The sequence below is a fragment of the Geotrypetes seraphini genome, chromosome 1 (assembly GCF_902459505.1).
Source record: "Geotrypetes seraphini chromosome 1, aGeoSer1.1, whole genome shotgun sequence".
NCBI lineage: Eukaryota > Metazoa > Chordata > Amphibia > Gymnophiona > Dermophiidae > Geotrypetes > Geotrypetes seraphini.
The window spans coordinates 457,568,620-457,584,393 of record NC_047084.1 but is presented as its reverse complement, the minus strand read 5'-3'; the positions used below and the strand labels follow the sequence as shown (position 1 = coordinate 457,584,393).

Genomic DNA, 15,774 nt, shown 5'->3' with positions numbered 1-15,774 from the left:
TTCCCTGCTCCTTCAACTCAGTGCCAGGGAGCCTCTACTTCTGCCAGTTTTTCCCTCTCTGCTGTCTCAGAGTCGGGGTTCGCTGTTGCATCCCAATCTTCAGTCGTTACATCTGACGGCTTGGTTCCTCTCCCCCTGACTTCGGCTGTCAGGGAGGTGTTGGAAGCCTCGCGTAAGGCCTCGACTCGGCTTTGTTATTCCCAGAAGTGGACCAGATTTTCATCCTGGTGTACCTCGCACCATCTGGACCCGAGTTTGGTTCCGGTGTCCTCAGTTCTGGAATATTTGCTGCATTTGTCCAAGTCTGGGCTGAAGACGACTTCCATCCGGGTGCATCTCAGTGCTATTGCTGCTTTCCATCGACATCTAGAGGGACGTTCTCTCTCTCTTCATCCTCTGGTGGTTCGTTTCATGAGGGGTTTAGTTAATGTTAATCCTCCTCTGAAACCTCCTCCTGTAGTTTGGGATCTGAATGTGGTTTTGGCTCAGCTGATGAAACCTCCCTTTGAGCCAATTAACAAGTCTCTTCCTAAGTTTCTCACTTGGAAGGTGGTCTTTTTACTTGCGCTCACGTCTGCTCGCCGAATTAGTGAGCTTCAGGCTTTGGTTGCGGACCCGCCCTTTACTGTGTTCCATCATGACAAGGTGGTTCTTCGCACCCATCCAAAATTTCTACCTAAGGTTGTGTCTGATTTCCACCTCAATCAGTCTATTGTCCTTCCGGTGTTTTTCCCGAAGCCCCACTCTCATCCTGGTGAGACGGCGCTTCACACGCTGGACTGTAAGAGGGCGTTGGCTTTTTATCTCCAACGTACCAAGTCTCATCGGAAGGTCCCTCAATTATTTTTGTCCTTTGATCCTAATCGGCTGGGACATCCTGTTTCCAAGCGCACCTTGTCCAACTGGCTAGCTGCTTGTATTTCTTTTTGCTACGCTCAGGCTGGTCTCACGCTCCATGGTCGAGTCACGGGGCATAAGTCAGGGCTATGGCAGCTTCTGTTGCTTTCCTCCGGTCTACTCCGGTGGAGGATATCTGCAAGGCTGCCACTTGGTCTTCGGTTCATACTTTCACCTCCCACTACTGTCTGGATTCGTTGTCCAGAAGTGACGGCCGGTTTGGCCAGTCGGTTTTACGTAACCTGTTTTCCTAAATTGCCATCCTCCCACCTGCCCTTTTTTGGTTGGCTTGGAGGTCACCCACATGTGAGAATATCATGCCTGCTTGTCCTGGGATAAAGCACAGTTACTTACCGTAACAGGTGTTATCCAGGGACAGCAGGCATATATTCTCACAACCCGCCCTCCTCCCCGGGGATGGCTTCTTTGCTAGTTATGGAACTGAGGACCACGAAGTGGGAATGCGCCCTCTAGTGGGCAAGAAGGCATGCACATGCGTGGTGCAGTGTAGCAAACTTGAAACTTCAATCAAGTTTGCTTGAAAAGCTGTCCGCGCTGGGGCTCCGTAGATGACATCACCCACATGTGAGAATATATGCCTGCTGTCCCTGGATAACACCTGTTACGGTAAGTAACTGTGCTTAACGTACCTGGGGCAATGGAGGATTAAGTGACTTGCCCAGCGCAGGATTTGAATCCACAACCCCAGGGTGTTGAGGCTGTAGCTTCAACCACTGTGCCACACACTCCTCTATACATAAAAAATTGCAAGTATTTCCCTATAAAAAGAACATTCTCCAGTACAAAACAGTAGTTCAAAGTGACTTGTCCAGATTGCAATAGGTATCGTCTGTCCCCAGATAGTTTACAGTCTTTAGATTTTCAGAAAATCCCCAATGAATATGCATGAGAGATTTTCGCACCCAGGAGGCAATGCATACACATTGATTTCATGCATAATCATTGTAGATAGCCTGAAAACCTGTCTGGGACAGGTTTTGGGACTCGCTGCACTAGAGGGTTAAGTAACTTGGCCCAAGATTACAAGAAGCCCCAGCCCAATCTTTTTCCATGTATTCATTCCTTGAGACCTGCTTGACTAGTCCGGAACCCATGGAGAGGGTGGTGGATGCCTGGAATGCGCTCCCGAGAGAGGTGGTGGAGATGAAAACAGTGATGGAGTTCAAAGAAGCGTGGGATGAACACAGAGGATCTAGAATCAGAAAATATTTTATTTTAAAAACCCATATATAGTTTAAGAACAAAATCATCATGACATGCAGATAATCCTAAAATAATCATGTTAAAACATTATTAAAAAAACTAAAACCATAATAAGAATGATCATGAACAGTTCATCAACTTTGCCAGAAAGGCAATTATTAACTAGAAGAAAGCATCTACAAATAGCTGTGTCTTGAGTAATTTCCTGAACATGCCTTTTACACGGCAGTTTCGTATTTGGCACAAGGGAGTTCCATTTTTTTTTTGACTCCTGCACAGCAAAAAGTCATTTTGCCAGTCTCAACAAGCCTTGGGTTCACATTCGTCTTCAGTAAAGCTAAATTTTCAGAACATAATGATCTATTTGGTGTGTAACTGTATATATTAGTTTTAAACAATTCTATGATGTTTTCATATAAGAATTGATGGCAGATCATTACTGTTTTATATTGTATTCTGAAGGCAACTGAAAGTCAATGTAATTGCTGTAGATGGCGTAATATGATCATAGTAAATACAGTATTGAAGAACTAAGGCCAGTACTGGGCAGACTTGCACTGTCTGTGTTTGTATATGGCCATTTGGTTGAGGATGTGCTGGGAAGGTCTTCAATAGCTGGGAGGGTGTAGATGGACTGGAGTGAGTTTTGACGGAGACTTCAGTAGTTGGAACCCAAGCACAGTACTGGGTAGAGCTTTGGATTCTTGCCCAGAAATAGCTAAGAAGAAAAAAAACTGAAATTGAATCAGGTTAGGCAGACTGGATGGACCATTTGGGTCTTTATCTGCTGTCATCTACTATGTTACTATGTCACCCTTGGAAGCTGTGGCAGTCTAGGGGTCTGACAAATTCAGAAAACAATGTGTTAGCCCACTCCTGAAGGTAGTTTGTACATGTGGAATATGGAATTCATTCCTGGGTTAATTACCATGAAATAACTGGATTGCATCACAATTGACTTTAAGTGGTGAATTGAAAATACAAAACGCATGACTTGCTTTTAATTGTCTTAGTTTTGATATAGGATATTAAGGAACTGAAGGCAGTGCCAGCCCCCTATGAAGGGAAGTGAAGTTGGTTCTGATCCCTCTGGCTCCATCTAGTGGCAGGAGGACATAACCTACTCACTTGAACTGGTTTGGCAGACTTGAGGAAAGATATAAGTACTGTAGCACTATAGAAATGAGTAATGGTGTATAGACACATGCAGATAATTTTTGTCCCTAGTGGATTTAGTCTTAGCTGCTTTGTGTGTGTGTTTTGGGGTTTGTTTGTTTTTTTGTATCTAGGGTGATGGAGGGTTAAGTGACTTACTTGCTCTATGTCAAGAAGCCATAGTGGGAATTGAACCCAGTTCATCAGGATCAAAGCGTACTGCACTAACCAATAGGCTGCTCCACCAAATTTTCACCTCCTAAAAATTCCTTGAGTATAGGGGTTGTTATTGCTCAGAAATTTCCTGTGCCCTTTTACTCTGAGTAGCTTCATCTGTGAAAGTGACGGGATACCTTATTTCTTTAAGAGCATGCCCTCTAGGCCAGCTTAAGAATGGAGACAAGATCCCCAAATGCTGCAAATACTGCTCACTTTCAATTGCTTAAGGTTTGTTGTTTTTTTTTTTTTAAATATACTAAAGCAGAGGTATTCGCATCTAGTTTTGAGGGCTGTAAAAGTCCATGTTTTCAGGGTATCCTTAATGAACAAGCATGAGAGAATTGCATACAAATCTCATGTGTACTCATTAAGGATATCTTAAACCCTAATTGTTTGAACTGGAAGTGAATATATTTTGGTAGAACATCTCATGGACTTGCATTGCTTCTGCTATGAAGCTTGTAAATGTGATCTTGTTTAACATTCTTAGAAACATAAAAACATGATGGCAGATAAAGGCCAAATGGCCCATCTAGTCTGCTCATCCACAGTAATCTGTGTCTGTGTCTCCGATATCCCATGTGCCTATCCCAGGTCCTTTTGAATTCAGACACAGTCTGGACTTAACCATCCTTCTCTTCCAGGGCCATGCTGCTCCCATCCTCTATGCTGCCTGGGTTGAAGCTGGTTACATCTCTGAATCTGACATCCTCAATCTCAGGAAGATTGACTCTGACCTGGAAGGACACCCTACTCCTGTGAGAAGTGCTTTTTGTCTATTGAACAGTTTTAAGGATCTTGCATACCCTGCAGTGTGCTCAGGATTATATCTGTAGATCTTGTATCCTGTGATAAAAACTTTGGTAATCTTTTGTCCTGTTGATGTGCACAGGTGTGTAAGAATCACTGTAATGTCTTAAGAAGAGTTAGGGATTTGTTGTGTGTGTTTGTTTTTTGTTTTTTTAAATAAATCTCTATTGATTTTCCAATCTTCAATATTGCAATACATAAATATATCATATATAATAAGTCAATATAAGCACATTTAACTTTCAAATATACATAACCAACCATTTTCTCCCACCCACCTAATGATAATTTAATAAAACACAGAAACATAGATTTCCCCAATAACCTTACTCTATTAGCCATATCCTCCCACCCAACCCAAGTGTAAATATTTTAAAAATCAAATTATGACAGAAATATCCCCCTCTCCCCCCCCTTCCCTGGATGTGTACCAAAATAAACAAAGTTCTAATACAGTTTTCTTTTCCTGGACAGAAACTTCCTTTTGTTGATGTGGCAACTGGATCTCTGGGTCAGGGTCTGGGTGCTGCCTGTGGCATGGCCTACACTGCAAAGCACTTTGACAAGGCGAGGTAAATGGACCATTCATAAAAATTCCTTTATCCCAGGACAAGCAGGTAGCATATTCTTAACGCATGGGTGACGTCACTGACGGAGCCCCGGTACGGACACTTTTAACTAGAAAGTTCTAGTTGGCCGCACCGCGCATGCGCGAGTGCCTTCCCGCCCGACGGAGGAGTGCGTGGTCCCCAGTTTCTTCGTTTCCGCGGAGCGAAGAAGTCGCATGTGTTTCAACGGCTGTTGAAAACTTAGTTCTGCCTTCCCGCTCGCGTACTTTTTTCATTTTTTTCAGTTTTTTTCCTTTCGAATCCCGTTAATTTTCTTTAAAAAAAAAAAAAAAACTCATCGAGTTTTCTTTATTTTTTTGGGCCGGCCCCGGCGGGGCCTGTTGCCACCATACAGGCCTCCGGCTTTGATTTTGCGGAGGCCGTGTTTCCCTTCATGCCCCCTCAACCGGGCTTTAAGAAGTGCCAGCGGTGTGCACGCCCGATCTCTCTTACCGACCCGCACAATTGGTGCCTGCAGTGCTTGGGTCCAGAGCATCGGGCGGACACCTGCACCCGCTGTGCTACGCTTAAAAAGCGCACATTAAAAAATAGGCAGATCCAGCAAAATATTCTATTTGGTACCGGATCTGCCATGGAATCTGCCGTGACGTCGACGGCACCGCAAAAGTCGACACCGACTACTTCGACTCCACCGGATCCTTCTTCGGGGTCGCTGGCCCCAGGTAAGCCGGCTAAGAAGCCTTCCACTTCCCTTGAGCGCCCTCCTGCCACGGTTGCGACACCGGCAACCCCGGCACCGCATCGACCCCGCAAACGCTCCGCTCCGATATCGGTGAGTGCCTCGTCATCGGCCTCCTCATCGCTGGAGCATAGAGCGGCACCTATGATACCGAAAAAGAAAAAAGCGGTACCGGTGCCCCCCCTGGACGACCGCATTGCGGCCATACTCCAAACCCAGTTACAGGAGCAGCTGCAGCAACAACTCCAACAACTGTTGCCGGCGTTACTGGCACCGCACCTTCCGGTACCGGACCGGTCCGAGCCTCGCACCGTTCCATCGGTGTCGACCCCCTCGGTACCGCTCAACACTTCCATGCCGGTCCTCTCGGCTGAGCCACATCTTTCCCAACCTACAATACAGACCCGCTCTGATGCCGATCCTTCTCGGTACCAGGTACGGGACCGGTCTTCCTCACCCGGTACCGCCTCTGTCTGCTCTGGCAAGTCTCTCTCCAAAACCCGCCTTGCCGAGCCCTCCACACCGATGTCCTGCCGTGCGCACCCCGACATCAAGGACCCAGACTTATGGGAAGAATCCCCACACGGTACCGAGGAAGACGCTTCCTCCACGGACGAGGAACCTTCAGTGACTGATACCGTTTCAAAACCTGAACAGTCCTCGTTCACCAAATTCCTCAGGGACATCTGTCTGGACATCTGTCTGCTGCTCTTTCCATTCCCTTAGAGTCCGACTCTAAAAAGTCACAGGCCTTTCTCGATGCCCTAGACTTTGAGCAACCTCCCAAGGAATTCCTCAAGTTACCCATACATGACATCCTACGGGAAACTTTTTATAAGAACTGGAAGAACCCCCCTCACTGTCCCTGGGGCCCCTCGCAAATTGGATAGCTTGTATCGGGTCATTCCCATCCCAGGGTTTGACAAGCCTCAATTGCCCCATGAATCTCTCCTGGTGGTGTCCACCTTAAAGAAAACTCAGGGCTCCAGTGTCTATGCCTCCACCCCTCCTGGCAGAGAGGGAAAAACTATGGATAAGTTTGGCAAGCGCCTTTTCCAGAATACAATGCTGGCCAACAGGGCAAATAATTACACCTTTCACTTCTCCTTCTACATGAAGCATCTGGTGCAACAACTCTCCGCCTTACAAAAATACATCCCTGAACGTAAGGTACCTCTTTTTCAACAACAAATTTCCAGTCTGCTCCAACTCCGGAAATTCATGGTGCGCTCCATTTATGTCTCGTTTGAGCTGACCTCTCGAGCGTCTGCCATGGCTGTTGCCATGCGGCATCTGGCCTGGCTGAGAGTTTCTGACCTCGACATTAACCACCAAGACCGCCTGGCTAATGCACCTTGTCTTGGTGATGAACTCTTCGGGGAGTCCCTGGACTCAACAACCCAGAAACTCTCGGCTCACGAGACCAGGTGGGACACCCTGGTGAAGCCTAAAAAGAAGACTCCGCCTGCTCGCCCCTACAGACAGCAGTCTTCCTACCAACGCAGGTTCTCGGCCAGACCTCTCAACCCGCCTCAACAGCAGCCTCGTCGACCTCGTCAACAGCATCAAACTCAGGCTCGCTCACAGTCTCACCAACCTGTCAAGTCTCTCCCTCCGTCAAAACCATCTCAGCCCTTTTGACTTTTTCCTCCAGGGCATAGCCAGTCTCCCACCATCATTGCCTCTTCCTCAGCCTATCGGAGGTCGCCTCCAAATCTTCCTCAGCCGTTGGGAGGTCATCACATCAGACCAATGGGTCCTCAACATCATTCGCCACGGCTACTCTCTCAACTTCCAGACTCTTCCACCAGACAATCCTCCCGTAGAGTCTGCTTCTCACTCCTCCCAAACCCCCCTCCTCATGAGGGAGGTCCAATCCCTCCTTCTTCTCAATGCCATCGAAGAGGTGCCTCCAGACCAAAGGGGTCAGGGATTCTACTCCCGCTACTTCCTGGTTCCCAAGAAGACAGGAGACCTCCGTCCCATCCTCGATCTCAGGGACCTCATCAAGTGTCTGGTCAAGGAGAAGTTCAGAATGCTCTCCCTTGCCACGCTTTACCCTCTTCTCTCTCAACACGACTGGCTATGTTCCCTGGACCTCAAAGAGGCCTACACTCACATCCCAATCAATCCGACTTCACGTCGCTACCTACGGTTTCAGATACAGCACCGTCACTATCAGTACAAAGTGCTACCCTTTGGCCTCGCATCATCACCCAGGGTGTTCACCAAGTGCCTTATTGTGGTGGCGGCCTTCCTCAGGTCTCACGACCTTCAGGTGTTCCCCTACTTGGACAATTGGTTGGTGAAAGCGCCTACATCTCCGCTTGTGCTACAAGCCACTCATCACACCATCTCGCTCCTCCATCTACTGGGGTTCGAGATCAACTACCCCAAGTTGCACCTACTTCCCACACAGCGACTTCAGTTCATTGGCGCAGTTCTTGACACCACTCTGATGAGGGCGTTTCTCCCCTCCGACCGACAACGGACCCTGCTCCACCTCTGTCGTCAGATGTTCCTTCATCAAACCATCCCAGCTCGGCAGATGATGGTCCTCCTGGGCCACATGGCCTCGACGGTCCATGTACTTCCTCTGGCACGACTCCACCTCAGGACACCTCAGTGGACTCTAGCCAACCAATGGTCACAGACCACGGATCCTCTTTCTCATCCCATCTCTGTGACATAGTCTCTTCAGCAATCTCTTCAATGGTGGTTGACCTCCTCCAATCTTTCCAGAGGTCTACTTTTTCATCTACCCCCTCACTCCATGATCCTAACCACAGATGCCTCCCCCTATGCATGGGGAGCTCACCTGGGAGATCTTCGCACCCAGGGACTCTGGACCCATCAGGAGCGTCGACATCACATCAATTTCCTGGAACTCAGGGCCATGTTCTATGCTCTCAAGGCCTTCCAGCACCTTCTCGATCCTCAGGTTCTTCTCCTGTGCACAGACAACCAAGTCGCCATGTACTACATAAACAAGCAAGGCGGCACCGGATCTCCCCTCCTCTGTCAGGAGGCCATCCGCATCTGGACCTGGGCCACGGCCCGCAGTCTCTTCCTCAAGGCTGTCTATATCCAGGGCGAACAGAACTCCCTGGCCGACAATCTCAGCCGCATCCTTCAACCTCACGAGTGGACTCTAGATCCTCCCACACTCCACTCCATCTTTGCTCGGTGGGGTACTCCTCAAGTAGATCTCTTCGCAGCTCCTCACAACCATCAGCTGCCCCAGTTCTGTTCCAGACTCTTCTCCCCTCATCGTCTGGCCCCGGATGCATTCCTGCTCAACTGGACGGATCGGTTCCTCTATGCCTTTCCTCCACTGCCTCTGCTGTTACGGACATTATTCAAACTCCGCAGGGACAGAGCCACCATGATTCTTATCGCCCCTCGGTGACCTCGCCAACACTGGTTCTCCCTCCTGCTCCAGCTCAGCTCCAGGGAACCCATTCCTCTTCCTGTGTTTCCTACTCTACTTACACAGCAGCATCAGTCTCTACTGCATCCCAATCTGTCTTTGCTCCACCTGACAGCTTGGTTTCTCTCGGGCTGACCTCTCCAGACAATCTGTCTCAGCCTGTCCGTCGTATTTTGGATGCCTCTAGGAAACCGGCCACCCTCCAGTGTTACCATCAGAAGTGGACCAGGTTCTCCTCTTGGTGTCTCCTGCATCACCACGATCCCACCTCATTGGCGGTGGAAACTGTTCTGGACTATTTGCTCTCTTTGTCTGACGCTGGCCTCAAGTCTACCTCAATCAGAGTCCACCTCAGTGCCATCACTGCGTTTCATGAACCTATCCTCGGAAAACCTCTCATGGCTCATCCACTTGTTTCCCGGTTCATGAGAGGCCTCTTCAATGTCAAACCACCTCTGAAGCCTCCTCCAGTCGTCTGGGACCTGAATGTGGTTTTATCAGCCCTCATGAAACCTCCTTTTGAGCCTCTTGCCACAAATTCGCTCAAATTTCTTACGTGGAAGGTTCTTTTCCTCATTGCCATCACCTCTGCCAGGAGGGTTAGTGAGCTACATGCACTGGTTGCCGACCCACCTTTCACTGTTTTTCACCATGACAAGGTGGTTCTGCGTACCCATCCTAGATTTCTTCCCAAGGTGGTCTCGGACTTCCACCTCAACCAGTCTATTGTGTTACCTGTCTTTTTCCCTAAGCCCCATTCTCATCCTGGGGAGCAGGCGTTACACACGCTAGACTGTAAGCGCGCCCTTGCATACTACCTTGACCGTACCAGGGCCCACCGCTCATCACCTCAGCTCTTTTTGTCCTTCGACCCTAACCGTCCAGGTCGTCCTGTCTCTAAACGGACGCTTTCCAACTGGCTTGCTGCCTGCATTGCGTTCTGTTATGCTCGGGCCGGTCTCTCACTGGAAGGTGCTGTCAAGGCCCACAGGGTCAGAGCTATGGCTGCTTCTGTGGCTTTCCTCCGCTCCATGCCCATCGAGGAGATCTGCAAGGCTGCCACTTGGTCCTCAGTTCACACGTTCACTACCCACTACTGTCTGGATGCCTTCTCCAGACGGGATGGACACTTCGGCCAATCTGTGTTACAAAATTTATTTTCCTAATGGCCAACCATCCCTCCTCCCTCTCTGTTAGCTTAGAGGTCACCCATGCGTTAAGAATATGCTGCCTGCTTGTCCTGGGATAAAGCACAGTTACTTACCGTAACAGGTGTTATCCAGGGACAGCAGGCAGATATTCTTACGTCCCACCCACCTCCCCGGGTTGGCTTCTTAGCTGGCTTATCTTAACTGGGGACCACGCACTCCTCCGTCGGGCGGGAAGGCACTCGCGCATGCGCGGTGCGGCCAACTAGAACTTTCTAGTTAAAAGTGTCTGTACCGGGGCTCCGTCGGTGATGTCACCCATGCGTTAAGAATATCTGCCTGCTGTCCCTGGATAACACCTGTTACGGTAAGTAACTGTGCTTAGTGGGCTAGGTGTGACTGATGTTCTTAATACATTTCCTTTTAATTTTTGTACCCTGGCTTGTGCTTTCTTGGTGAGAGTAAGATAAGTGGTTGTTTTTGTTTTTTTTTTTTTTGGGGGGGGGGGTTTGGCCTAGCAATTTTTTATCCTGTTCTTATTGGCTGCTAGATCCATCTGAGCCCCTGCAACCTTTGTAAATTTTAGTTTTCTACTAAAGATCTAGAAGAGCATCGGAAAAGTTTTGTGCCTCTTTCAGGTGGGAGTCCACTTACTAGCGGATCATATTGCCTCTTCAATTTCTTAGTAACATAGTAGATGATGGCAGATAAAGACCTGAATAGTCCATCCAGTCTGCCCAACCTGATTCAGTTTAAATTTTATTCCTTATCTATTTCAAATCTCTGCCCGGTACTGTTCTTAGGTTTCAACTACTGAAGTCTCCGTCAAAGCTCACTTCAGCCTATCTACACCATCCTAACCATCGATGCCCTCTAATTTACCATTTTCCTTTCTGGAAAAGATTTTGTTCTACATTAATACCTTTCAAGTGCTTGAACGTCTGGATCATATCTCCCCTGTCCCTTCTTTCCTCTAGGGCATACAGAAATCTGTTAAGCTATGGAATTCTCAGACTGATCAATTTTACTTTGGGGGGAGGGGGAGCTAGTTACCAACATGGCTACTGTTAAGATGGGTTATTTTTGCTGTAGGATCTTTGATATGGGGAAACAATTGCTGTTTCAGAAAGCATGTATGGTGGGCCATAAGTGAATTATGCAATCTTGGGTGCAGGATATTACTGAGTTTTTGGCTTTGGAGGAATAAACTCAATCACTTGCTACTTTTTGAGGCTTGGAAACTCGTGTGACTCCTAAACGCATAATAAACTTTCCTATAGATTTGGGATCACTATCTCCAATCTTCCACACAGGGCTAGAAGTCTAATCCTGAATGATTTACATTAATGTACCAATTGTTTTTCTTTTTTTCGGTATACAGGTCACCTTCCATCATTAGGCTCTCAATGGGGGAGGGAAAGGGGTGGTGGTTGTTTGTAATGTTTGAAAAAACTTTCTTAACAATAGCTTAGTTCTTGGAGCAGAACCACAAGAAACAGGGCTCTGCTTGTTTTTGGAATTCACGCATCCCATAGCTTTTTATCTTGTATTTGATCATGTGTTCTTTTAATAAACAGATTGAATTATAAGATGGGTTATTTTATTAACTTGTGATGTTTTTAGCATGGGTTCCATTTATGCAGCGAGATCTAGTTACTAAGAACTAGGACTAAAAGTAAAATAACAATGGGGCTACCGTTAAGACAACTCTTCCCCCAACCTCTTGATTAAAGCAGATATGGAGGGGGGGAGGTGTCAAACTGCTGCTATCTTGGTTGATCTGATCTTTACTTTAAGAATGATTTTGGTCTGAGCATATCTTATCAAGTATGTGAATTTCCTCTTAATTCATCCAGATTACCTTTAGACTGGAGGGGTGTGAGGATGAACAGGATTTTATTTGGTTTTAGCAAGTGAGGAGTTTAGCATCTCTCCAGACCAGCCTAGATAGATGGGTGGAGACTGGTAAGAGTGCATAACCCCATCTATCTAGGCTGGTCGGGTGGGACTAAAGTAAAATAAATTATCAGGTAAGGTCTAACTTCTGCTTTTCACACAGATATTAGTACACTAGATCTAGCACCTTAACTGCCTGTCTTTGTAATGGCTAACAGAAAATAGATTAAAGTTTTATTATGATTTGACATACAGCCTTAGGAGCATCTTCAGAGCAGTTTACAAAAAAATAAATAAATAAATTGGAGAGAAGAACCCGCAATCTGGTTCAAAGTTTAGGGGACTCCAAGGTTCCTTGATTACTGGATGACAAACCTAGTCAGTCTGGTAGAGGATGTTTTCATGAATTCTGCCGCTAATGCCCTGGTAGAGCATCTTCCTATTTCAGAGGTTATCTTTTTCAGCGGATGCAGTCCTTTCGGGGTCCTTCTGGCCTCTCCTCTACTTCTTGTACAGTTCAGTGAAAGTGTTCGGGTCCTTCCCCTGATTCCTGTAGGTACCAGAATGTGGGACTCTTACTGAGGTGGACCCAGATTACAGCAGATCAGTGAGTCCTGGATGTGATCCTTGATGGGTATGATCTCAAGTTCAACCGGCCCTTGCCAAATTCCTTTTTTTTCTCACTTCTTTGTTGGTCAACCTGGAAGAAAACTAGTGTTTTGTCAGACTCTCCAGAAATAGGTAGATCTCAAGGCAGTGATTTTGGTGCCCTCCCCCCCCCGAGATTTGCACCAGGAGGTACTCATTTACTTTGTAGTTTCCAAGAAAGAAGGATTTTTTAAATCCCATTTTTATCTCAAGGGTGTGAACTGGGCACTTTGGGTTCCTTCCTTTTGTATGGAGACCCTAAAGTCTGTGATCCTAGCAGTTTAACCTGGGGAGTTATTATGCCTCCATCAGATCAAGGGAAGTTATCTTAACATTCTGATCTGGGAGTCTCATAAGTGGCTCCTTCGCTTTGCAATATTTGGGAAAGCATTATCAGTTGTGCGCTTCCATTCAGCCTAACCACAGTTCCTCACCTTCTCAAAGATTGTGGTGGTAGTGGTGGCGACCTTACGCAAAGAGGGCATTTGTGGTTCATCCTTATCTGGATGATTAATTGATTCAGGTGAAATCTTTCCAGGAAAGTACGTGGGTCACAGCTGTAGTAGTGGAGTTGCTACAATCGTTGGGGCTATGTAATCAACTAGCAAGAGTCGGTTGACTCTGTCCCAATGCTTGGAATATCTGAGTTCTCTTAGACACCAGTCTGGGGAGGGTGTTCCTTCCCAAAGCACAGGTGCAGAAGTTGCAGTTGCAGATTCACATGTGTGTGCTTTCGTTGCCCCCAGGCACAATAATTTCTTCAGCTCTTGGAATCGATGGTGGCTTCATTGGAAGTAGATTAGTGGGTGCAAGCTCATAAGTCCCCTCTAGTATGTGCTGCTTCAGAGTGGTGTCTGCAATCTCACAATTTGGACATGCTAGTTTCTCTTTGTAGGTTAGCTTGCCCACTACCTGCGTTGGTGGCTGCAGTCCCACAATCTAGTCCAGGGAATGAGTTTAGATCAATCCCAATGGATAGTTTTTCTCATGGATGCCAGTCTTCTCAGCTGGGGAGTCAAGTGTCTCGGTCGATCAGCTCAGGGCAGTTGGTCTCCGAGGCCTCTTAACCAATCAACATTCTAGAGACCAGAGGTGTTCAGTTGATGCTTTTCAGCCTTTTTCTCCCTACTGGCGGGAAAAGCATTCGGGATCCTTTCCGAAAATGCCATGTTAGTAGCCTATGTCAATCGGCAGGGAAGAACCAAGAGTCAGTTGGTGGCGCAGGAGCCAGGACTCCTCTTGGCTTGCCTACTAGTTATCTCAGCGTCCCATATAGTGGGAGTGGAGAACATCCAGGCGGATTTCCTCAGTTGTCATGTGCTAGATCCCAGTGATTATCTGGGAGTGGAGGCTTTCGATCTGATAGTTCAGTCATGCGGTTGGCTGATGATGGACCCATTGGCCACACATTTCAACACCAAGGTGAAGCAGTTCTTCAGTCGACGCAGAAATTTTTCAGGCCGAGGGGCTGGATGCTTTAGTGCAGTGTTGGCCAACAAATGTTTTCCTGTATGTCTTTCCTCTGTGGCCTCTGGTGGGCAGAATTCTTCACATTGGTAGCTCTGGATTGGCCGAGGTGTCTATAGTACGGGGATCTGATTCATTTCCTTGTTGCAGAGCCCCATCCTCTGCTACTGTCTGACAACCTTCTGACTCGGGGTCCCATTCCCATGTTCGATCTGGGTCTCTTTTCATGGTTTGGCTTTTGAAAAGGAGTTCCTAAACAAAAAGGCATATTCAGATTTGGTGATCTTTACTGTCTTGGGATCTCAGTGGTTTTTGACTTCCACCCCTATGGGCACATCTGGTACCTCTTTCAGGATTTGTGTTCCACACTTGCGGTGATTTCCCTTCACATCTTTTTACCTCACATCCTAGAATTTCTACAGGATGGCCTAGAGGGAGGGGGGAGCTTTGCCTGGTCCTCCTTATGGGTTCAGGTAGTGTCCTTGGCTCCTTTAGAGGTATAGTGCAAGGATGATAGGTGTGTGTGATCCGCTTAAGAACGGTGAAGTTTCTTTGGCCGCCGATCTGTTCCAGCCTGGGATCTCAATTTAGTCCTATTGGTGTTGGTTAGTCCTCTGTTTGAGCCGTTGAGTTCTTCACAATAAAAGACCTTTTGAGGCAGTTTTGTCACCATTATTTCAGTGAGATGCATGTCAGAGACTTGCAAGCCGCCTCTTGTTGAGCTCGCTTCTTGGAATTTTGTAAGGAGCTTGTAGTTCTATGGCCTGTTCCTTCCTTTCTCCTGAAATCCTTGCCCCTGCTCATGTGAATCAGTTTTCCCTCCTGGTCTTGGGTAGTCGGGAGGGATCCCTAGAGCTTAAGTAGTTGCACAAGTTGGATATCTGCAGGGTTCTCCGCACCTACCTGAAGAAGACTCGAGTTCACGTAGACAGCTTGTCTGTCTTGTGGGCAGGCGTAAGGGGGAAGGTGCATCTAAAGCTTCTGTTGGTGTGCTGGATCAAGGAAACTATTGCTTTGGTATATGTTCACAAGAAATCGGTTCCTGACTTTCTCAAGGCTCATTCCACATGAGGGCAGGCAGCTTCCTGGGCAAAGTTCTTTTGTGCCCTGGTGGATATTTGTAAGGCTGCAGTTTAATTGTCTCTGCATTAATTTGTGCGTCACTACTGGGTTGATAGATGCATCAGGATGCTGTGTTTGGCAAACGGGTTCTTGTTGCGGCTCTTCAAGGATCTCACCCATCCGGGCACTACTTTGGTACATTCCCTCCGTCTGTGCTGGTCTGGAGGGATGCTTAAGAAGGAAATTTACATCTTATCTGCTAATTTTCTTTCCTTAGTTCCTCCAGACAATCGCAGAACACTCAGTATTCTTTCTCTATGATACTAAGTCGATTTGTTTGTTCTGGTTTATTGGGGAGTGTTGTTCCAAGGGGAGCAGCGGCATCTGGTTTGACTGGTTTAGTTGGCAAACTGGTTTAGTGATGGTTACCTGTTCTCTTCCTTCTTCAACAGTTGATAGGTTAAAAAACCCCAAAACCCCATGTATAGCAACTGAGACCATGTTCTAATC

At 47.2% G+C, this 15,774-nt stretch overlaps 1 protein-coding gene across 1 annotated transcript in view; it reads left to right on the top strand.

Moving 5' to 3' along the window:
- Positions 1 to 15,774, top strand: part of TKTL1 (transketolase like 1) — an 83,400-nt gene that overhangs the window by 13,956 nt on the left and 53,670 nt on the right. Inside the window, exons 3-4 of the mRNA XM_033922312.1 lie at positions 4,140 to 4,253; positions 4,780 to 4,877. Coding sequence (XP_033778203.1) covers positions 4,140 to 4,253; positions 4,780 to 4,877 — 212 coding nt within the window. The remainder of the gene's footprint in view (positions 1 to 4,139; positions 4,254 to 4,779; positions 4,878 to 15,774) is intronic.